This window comes from Nipponia nippon, unplaced genomic scaffold (assembly GCF_047370975.1).
Source record: "Nipponia nippon isolate SJK-2023a ecotype South Korea unplaced genomic scaffold, ASM4737097v1 scaffold_19, whole genome shotgun sequence".
Classification (NCBI taxonomy): Eukaryota; Metazoa; Chordata; class Aves; order Pelecaniformes; family Threskiornithidae; genus Nipponia; species Nipponia nippon.
Window position 1 is genome coordinate 147,720 of NW_028262335.1, and position 8,584 is coordinate 156,303.

Below are 8,584 nucleotides of genomic sequence, written 5' to 3' on the forward strand. Positions count from 1 at the left end.
TTGGGCTGGGCAGATGGGCTGACAGGAGCCTCGTGAGGTTCATCGAGGGGCAGTGCAAAGTCCTGCCCCTGGGGAGGAACAACCCCAGGCACCAATATACGCTGGGGGCTACCCAGCCGGAAAGCAGCTTTACAGAAGAGGCCGTGGGGGTGCCGGTGGGCACTAAATTGAACATCAGGCAGCAGTGTGGCCCTGCCGCAGAGGCGGCTAAAGGCTTCCTGGGCCGAATTAGGTAAAGCATTGCCAGCAGGTCCTCCAGGGTGACACTTGCCCGCTACTCAGCACTGGTGAGGCCACGCCTGATGTCCAGTTCTGGGGTCCTCAGGATGAGAGAGACATAGACGTATGGGGGGTAGTCCAAGGAAGGCCACACAGGAGATGAAGGGACTGGAGCAGCTCTCCTAGCATAAGACACTGTGAGCTGGTGCTCTTTCGCTTGGAGAAGCGTCGGCTCAGAGGGAACCTTATTCTTATCTAGAAGAATACCTGAAGGGAGGGTGCAGAGAGGACAGAGGCAGGCTCTTTTCGGTGGTGCCCAGGGACAGGATAAGAGGCAATGGGCAAAACCAGAAAGAGAGGAGGTGTGAAATAAGGGGGCAAATTAAGCAAGCACCTGATGCGTGGGCCTCGCTGGGGAGAATTGGCCCCCGGGACAGATGGAGGCAAAATGGCCAGTGCAGCCTCCTTCCCCGTGTAGGTTGAAGCCTGGCAGAGTGCCCGGGGGGGAGAAGGGTGTGTGTGGGTATGCATCTGGCCCTGCAGCCCCTCTGTGACACGGGCTGTGGTCACCTGCAGCCCGCCTGTGACAGGGGCCGTGGTCACAATGGGACACCCCGCCTCACCGGCACACCTTATCTCTCCCCACGGCACCCCAACCCACATTGCCCTGCGAGTCAGGGACGAGCCCAGGCGTGGGGGCTGCTCTCGCCACCGCTCTGCTCTTGGGAGCTGCTTTGCAGGCAGGAGGAGGAGGCAGAGGCAGGCGGTGCCGTAGCGCCGGGGCTGTTTGGTGAGGTGGAGAGGAGTGAAGGAGCTGGGCCAGGAGGAGCTGCAGCCATGGAGTGGTTCTCCTCTGATTTCCTGCATGCGCTGTCTCCAGAGCTTGCAGATTTCACAAAGGACGGTAAGGCCTTCAGCTCCCCCGAGGCCCCGGTGGGCACAGCGTCGTCCTCTCTCTGGGGTGGAGATGCGTTGGTGGTTTGCCCCAGGGAGAGGGCCCCATTTGGAGAAGGGGACCTGAGGTTGGGAAAGTGCGGGATGGTGGTGAGCTTGATGACTTCACGCATGGCCCGTCTTTCTCTTCTTCCCCAGATATCACTAAAATTTGGGAGAGCGTGTCTGAGTGCTATCGACAAGAGCTACTGCTGAAGAAGGTGGGGCTGGTTTCCTCCTCCTCCCTCAGACCACGGGGGGGTTCCTGACCTCTCCCTTGCCCATCCTGCCCTGCTGTTGAGCACCTTGATTGCTCACCCAGCTTAGAAAGCAGGCAAAATGTCCCAGGAGAGCAGGAGAGTTGGCAGTTTGGCCAGAGACCAACTTTCCTGTGAACGCAGAACAGAAGCCAAGCCAGGCTTTCCAAGGATGAACGTAGGGTTTCCTCTTTGGAGCCTTCCTTAGCCCTGCTGGCAGGGAGTAATGACCAGCCAGAGAGCCCAGGCCAGGGCTGAGCCATTCCTCAGCTGTTGGCAATTCTTGGGCCTTCGCAGGCTGTGGGCGCTTTCCGCTGCGTGTCCTGCACCTTGCAGCTCCTGGAGAGGAGGCAGCGGGGCACCGTGCGCAGCGCAAGGCTCTTCTCCAAAGCTTTCCTGCATGCCTCGGCTTGGCCCTTGGAGCAGCAGGGCCGGCAGGGCCACAGATCACCCTAAGTCAAGGCCACACAAGCCTTCCCTCCTTTGTCCCATCTGAAAAATGCCTGCTTTTTCTTCCCTGCTTGCCCTTCTTTTCAGACTGTCAGGCTAATGGGTGTGGGGACCGTGCACATTACGGAAAACACCTTCTGGTACGGAAACCTGGAGAGTTTCAAGGCTGAGAGACCGGTGTTCAACCTGGACAAGCCCTTTCTGGTGGGGAAGAAGCTGCCCAATGAAAAGAGATCACAGCCTGGTAAGATGAGACCTTCGGACCTGGGCTTCCCCCTGTGTCACGGCTGGGGTTCCTGCCACCCACCAGCTCTGCAGCCCTTGCGGGGGGCTCTCTGGGTGCCATGCTGCACTGACTGCTGCTGGAGAGCACTCTCTTGGAGGTGCTGCTGTGGAGTCACTTGGCAATGATGAAGCTGATGCTCCCCATCAACGCTGCTCCATGCCAGCGTTGCTGCTCGCTCCTGCAGGCGGCTGGTAGTTTAAAAGGGGCCGGAGTGAGCTGTAGTTTGGCTGGCAGCAGAGGAGAGAGGGTTAGCAGGCCCCAAGGCCAGGCATGGCTCTGCTGTGACACTGGTGGTGGCTGCGGGGCACCACGGGGTTGGGAGTGTGTCTGGTGTGGTGTCCTTGCCCTCGGATGGCCCTCTCTGCTCCTGGATAGGGGCAGCAGCCTGCGTGGGGACAGGGCTCCGGCCCACCAAGGCAGGACGTCTGCTGCTGAATGGGGGGTCGGTGGTGTGGGAGGAGGGTTGGTGGGCTTGCGAGGGGCCGTTGTGCTGAAGGGTGATGTGAGTCCACGGAAGGGCTGATCAAGTGTCTTTGCTGTTGGGTGGTTTGTTCGCAGAGGATTTAGAAGCGGCGGAGGTGATCTACACCGAGGTCGCCTTGCGCCTCCACGTTCCCAAGGAGAAGGTGTTGAAGTGCATCAAGGCGACCGTGAAAGTCTTTGTGTGGGCCTTGTCCAAAGGCAAGAACTTCGACTTTGTCTTCAAGAACGTGGGCATCCTGCTGTGCCGAGAAGGGAGGGTGACCATGAGGTTCTTTGAAAACCTGCTCCGAGAGGTGGATAAGACAGGGAAGCTGGCAAACGCTTTCCTCCAAGTGAGTTTGGCACGTTTTCCGTACGCCCGCTAACTCTTTTGCAACGGGGTTAAAGGCATGGCCTTGGGCAGGCTTGCCACGGCACCTGTGGCTGGGCCTGCCCTCCTGCTTCCAGAAAGCCATGCCCCAGGGACGAGCTGAGGCAAGGCCAGGCCCCTGGTGTGGCCCGTGCTTTGGCTCCTGCAGACACAGCGCCAGCAGGGTCTTGCCACCCCAAAAGGCCAAGATGGTGGAGAGGCTCGTAGCTTTGGGCAGGACACAGAGGCCCAGGAGGGTGGTGGAGAGGCAGCTGGGCTGTGGGTGGCGGAGAGGTTGTGTGCCCTTGTGACCAACGGGTAAATTCCCTGGGGACCCCCTGCCATGTCTCTGTCCCTGTTGCAGACGCCAAGGCTGAGGCCCTTGATTGTAGCCCGCACAGAAAGGACCGTTTTCCGGATGCCTCCCGGAGGCGTCTTCGTGTTCCCACAGTGAGTATGTTTTTCTCTAGCAAAGTGAGTACGTTTGCTTCTGGACGGGCCAAGCGTGCAGCTTCTCAGCCCCTCTTTGCTCGAGCCGCAGGGAGCTGCCTAGGGCCTTGCTGCCAGGGCTGGTCTCCTCCTGCAGCTGGGTGGGAATAACTCTGCCCAAGGAGTGCTTCTGCGTGAAGTCCGCGGTGCCTCTTGCTTCTTTGCAAAGCGGGCTGTCTTGCGGTGGAGTCCCAGGGAAGAGGGCCTGCTTTACCTTCCCAGCCTGTGTGGGAACTGCCTTGGAGGCGCAACGAGGGACCGTTGTGCAGAGAGCTTCATCGGCTCCTTCCCTTTCCCTTGAGCGAGACTGAGGACAAACAGTGTTGTGCCACTCGGTCTCCTCCTGTGTGCTGCCAACCTGTTAGGCCTTCTCCTTTGCAAAACTGGAGGGCTGTGAGCAGCTTCTTCCCAGAGGCTGCAGTGGACTGTGCTGCGCGTCATTCAAACCGGTGTCCCCTTCTTCTTTCCAGCTTTGTGCACATCGATGAGGAGTCAGCAGCATTGCCTGAAAGTGCTTACATCCACGGAAGTGGAACAAGGCGCAGATCCAGCGCCAAGCCCCAAGCAACTCTGGGTACGTTCCCCTCTTAGGAACCGACGTCCTCCATGCCAAAGAGAATGCCTTCTCAAGCCCGCAAGGTGTCCCAGCAGGCCCCCCTTTTTCTGAGTGGGGACCCAAGGAAGCAGTGGGACAGCAACACTCTGGGAGCAGCACGGCCCTCAGGGAAGGGGAGCGGGCTTGGACAGGAAGGCCGGCACGTCCTTCATGTCCCAAGTGTTCCGCGGACGCAGCTGTGAGGAGCTTCCTCTTGTTCTTCTTCAGGGGCTCTTCCCGGCCAAGGCTTCCTTTCTGATCGGCGTCTTCCTCCAATTCGGATGAGTGATGGGAAGGTGACGGGAGAAGAAAGGAAAAAGTCTGAGGCTGGAGTGCGGAGAGGGAGGTGAGAGTCTCGGAGAGCTGGCTTTGGGAAAGCCCGCGCTCTTGGCCCTGCCTGTGGGAGCTCTTGCCCTTGGCCACGTTGGCTGTCCTCGTGCCGAGCGGTTAGGAGCACGTGCGCTCTTAGCTCTTCCTGCTGGCTGGGAAGTGTGTAACAGGTGTTGTGGTGAGGCACGGGCTTGGCTCTTGAGGACAAGCTGGAGAAGATGCTCCCGCTGTCCCCAGACAAAGTCCTCATGTGGTGTGTTTGCAGCGTGCTGCCACCAGTTGCGGGGGACTCTGCAAAGAAGGGCAGAGACATCAAGAGGAAGCAAGCTCCTGAAGCTAGACTGCCTGCTCTCGACAGGCAGGGGAGATGTGTCCCGGTACGTGATACGGACTTGTGTCACGATAGCGTCCTACGTCCGTGCAGGAAGGCGGCATCCGCTCTGCGGATGAGGAGGCTGAAAGGATCCCTTTGGATGCTTTCGTTCTGGGACTTCTTTCGGCTCCTCCTTGCAGTCTTGCGCAGGACTCCATCGTTCTATCCTGGGCTTGCCAGGGGTCTCTCTGTGAACGGGATCTCTGTTACGCCTCAGGAAGTAGAGGGTTCACTGCCAAGCCCTTTGGGGTAGAGAGGAGGAACCCAAAGTGTCCCTTGGCTTCAATGGCTGAGGGACGGAGCCCTTAATGTAGCCTTGGTTGGAGAAAGAGAAAAATGTCTGAGCTGCCTCCTCTTTCTTTGCCTCGCACAACAGCTGCCACCAGTGGCAGAGCACCGGAGGCCAGAGGAAGATGCTGCCTTCCATCCCGGAGCATCTGAAAGCAGGAGAAAGAAGACTCTGGCCCCTCTGGCAGCAGCGACGGCTTCTCTCTCCCCTCAGGGAGCAGAGAAGACGAGGACACCAGCCCCCTGGTGGGAGACACCACAGCCCGAGTAAGTGTGTGGCAGCAGCCGGCAAGGCCAGGGAGAGTCGAGCAGATGGGGCCAGCATGCTCCGGGGTCAAGGAAGCCGAGCCCTGAGCCCTGAGGGATACGGCCCCTTGGGTTTCCCCTGAGACGGGCATGGCCTGGGCTAGCCCCCGATGCCCGGTGACTCTGGGCAGCCCCCCAGCACGTGCCTGAAGCTTGTCCCACATTGAAGGGGGCAGCGGGGGCCAAAGGGAGCGTGGGCGCAGGGGCAGGAGCGGGCAGGGGCGGGCAGGGACTAGGGCAGGCAGAGTCTCAGACAGGGTGCGAGAGGGAATTTGTCCCTGCCCTTGCAGCGTCCGGCCACCACGGGCAAGACAGGTGCTCGCAAATCTGGAGCCGTACAGAGCCCGCCAGGAGGAGTGGAGAAAGGCCACGGAGGTGAACAGGTTGCGGGCAACGGCCCCAGAGCAGTTCCTCTGGTAAATATCTCCAAGCACAGGAGGCATTTTCCTGCAGTGGCACGTTCCTCCCTTGCCCGGGCAGCAGCACGCGGGAAGGACTGTGTGTTCCTGGCAGCTGGCTAGCAGGAGAGCAGCAGGGTCCTGAGGCTGTGCCCCTGAGTCACAGCTGCCTTCCAGCCCCAGGGAGATGTCCGCGGGCAGAAGAGGGGCGGATGGGGACAGGGGTGGGTTCCTCCGGGGTTTGGCCTCTCTTCTGCCAGCTCTCGGCTGATGGTCCTGGGTCTGCAGGGCAGGGCTTGTCTTGGAGACCACAGAAAGCCTCCAAGACCAGAGCTGGTGGGCAGGAGGTCTCTGCCCTCTTCTCTGGACATCCAGCTGAACACCTTTTGGTTTCTCCTTTAGCTTGGCGAAGAAGATGGAGCTCCGAGAGCCCCGATAAAAAGCACGAGGCCATTACGGCAGCGCGTGGGACACGAGCACAGCGCTGCCTTCTCTGCAGCAGCAGAGCCCTTAGCTGCATGGGGCCTTTCCATACACCGTATTCCTCCTGGAGATGCCAAATAAAGACACCCGGGGGCCTGCTCCCAGCTGTGGTCACCAGCCGGTGCCTGCAAGGACGTTCACTGGCAGGGCTTTGGCAAGGACGGGCTGTTAACGATGCCGTGTGCTGGCCCATTCTTGCGCAAAAGCAACCTGCCCGCACAGTGCTGCCCATCCCCAGCACCCCTCGGACTGACCGTGCAGAGGCAGCTCGGCCCAGTCTTGCCCAGTGTGGGAGCTGAGTAGCTCAGATGGGAAGAGAGGAGATGCGGGTGTGCAAGAAGGGGAGAGGAGGGGAGGGCAGTGCCCAGCAAGGCGGATTATGGGCATCTAAGCACATGGAATTGAGAGGGTCTTGTCTTGCCCAGAGGGGAAGGGCAGTCTCAACATGTTCCTGTACAGGCACCAGGTATACCAGATTGCAGTCAGAGGGTGGTGTTTTGTTGTAGGCAATGGAAACAAAGAAGGGGTGAGCATGCAGGGAGGGAAAGAACAGAGAAGGGGTGAGCTTGCAGGGAGGGAAGGACAGGACATCTGTGCTGTAGTAATGGGAAATGAAGGGATATTATGAGATATGTTGATAAGCAGAATGTAGCTGAGCTCATAGAGGACACTCTGAAAGATATATAAGCTTGGGCGGATGCAAAGAAGGCATTTTGAGCCTCCTTTGAGGGAAGAGGTCCAGACCTTATGGTCCAGAACTGATAATGAAACTGATGTGAGCAAAAATTAAGGAGAAAGTGGAGGGTCAGTGCACGCATGGAGGCTAATGGGAAGAGATGGTGAGATCTGGGTAATCTGCATGCTCATGAAAATTAAAGTTGTCTTGTAGGGGAAACAAGGTCTTCTGAGTGAGCAAGGCAGGTAAGACATGGAATGCAAGTGTTCTTGAAGGGATGGGGTACCATCTGAGCAAACATGAAAGGGATTGGAGAGGATCTTAATGCTCACAGGGTGTTGTGATAGGGACTGTGACTGCTGGGGAGCCAGGGAAGTGTGTTGGTGGCTGCTAGTTTGTGTACAGTGTGTTTATGACCATTGGCATGCCATGGGGATGGGATGCCAGTGCTGTTCGAGCTGCTGCCCCCCCCTCATGCCCTGGGTGCTGTGTTTCAGCCAGTAGCACAGAGCACCAGGTCCCCAGGTGCTGTTTGGGAAGTGCCCCAACACAGCGGTGAGCTGAAAGAAAAGAGCCTGAGAGCATGAGCACCAAGGGCTGTGGAGGATGCCAGGAGGAGAAAAGAAGTGAAGAGAGCAGTGTGCTGGATTTACATGACAAGGTTTTGGTAGCAGGGGGGTCTGCAGGGGTGGCCTCTGTGAGAAGAGATCAGGATCTGCCCCCATGCTGGTCACAGGGAGTCCCAGCTGGCTTCAAAATAGACGGGAGCCAAAGCTCAGCTCATCAGTGAAGCTGGTGGCACCTCTTCGTTAACATATTTAAGAAAGGATAAAAAATGCTGCACAGCAGCTGCGAGAGAAAGGATTGAGAAAACTGAGAGAAACAACCCTGTAGATGCTGAGGTCAGTGAAGGAGGAAGAGGAGGTGCTCCAGGCAGCAGACCAGAGATTCCCCTGCAGCCCATGGAGGACCATGGTGGAGCAGATATCCACACTGCAGCCCATGGAGGACTCCCACACCACAACATGTGGATGTGCCCTGAAGGAAGCTGCAGCCTGTGGAGGGCCCATGCTGGAGCAGGCTCGTGACAGGAGCTGCAGCCTCTGGGCCCATGCTGGAGCAGTCTCTTTCTGAAGGACTCTACCTGTGGAGAGGCCCCATGCTGGAGCAGTTCTTGAGGAACTGCAGCCCATAGGAAGGACCCACGTTGGAGCAGTCCATGAAGGCCTGTACCCCATGGGGTCCCTCCCAAGTGTGAGGAGAAAAGCATGAGGAGGAAGGAGCAGCAGAGAACTGATCTGAACTGACTGCAACCCCCTATTCTCCATCCCCCTGTGCCACTCAGGGTTTTGGGGAAGAGGTAGAAGATTCAGGAAAGAAAGAGTGAAGTTGAGCCTGGGAACAGGGCAGGCAGCGGAAGGTGGTTTTAGTTTTGTGTTTGTTTCTCACCATATTTTCAAATGGCAATAAATTAAATTATCTTTCCCCAGCTTGGGTCTGGTTTGTCCATGATGATAATTGGTAAGTTATCTCCCTGTCTTTATCTCAACACATGAGGGTGATGAGAGAGTGGCTGGGTGGGAGTCTGGCAGACAGCCAAGGTCAAACCCACCACAGGGACACTGGGCTTGATCCGTGTCCTGTTGGCAGAGGACTCACCTCAGCCCTA

At 58.1% G+C, this 8,584-nt stretch overlaps 1 protein-coding gene across 1 annotated transcript; it reads left to right on the forward strand.

Annotated features, from left to right (window-relative positions):
* The first annotated feature begins 1,061 nt into the window (after nucleotides 1-1,061).
* LOC148055992 (uncharacterized) lies at nucleotides 1,062-6,195 on the forward strand. Its single transcript, XM_087755544.1, has 11 exons — nucleotides 1,062-1,123; nucleotides 1,312-1,373; nucleotides 1,947-2,103; nucleotides 2,704-2,960; nucleotides 3,342-3,427; nucleotides 3,937-4,040; nucleotides 4,290-4,407; nucleotides 4,657-4,768; nucleotides 5,141-5,319; nucleotides 5,649-5,774; nucleotides 6,159-6,195. Exons 3-11 carry the CDS (start codon nucleotides 1,959-1,961, stop codon nucleotides 6,193-6,195), a joined length of 1,164 nt encoding a protein of 387 aa, XP_087611670.1. The 5' UTR covers nucleotides 1,062-1,123; nucleotides 1,312-1,373; nucleotides 1,947-1,958.
* The last annotated feature ends 2,389 nt before the right edge of the window (nucleotides 6,196-8,584 follow it).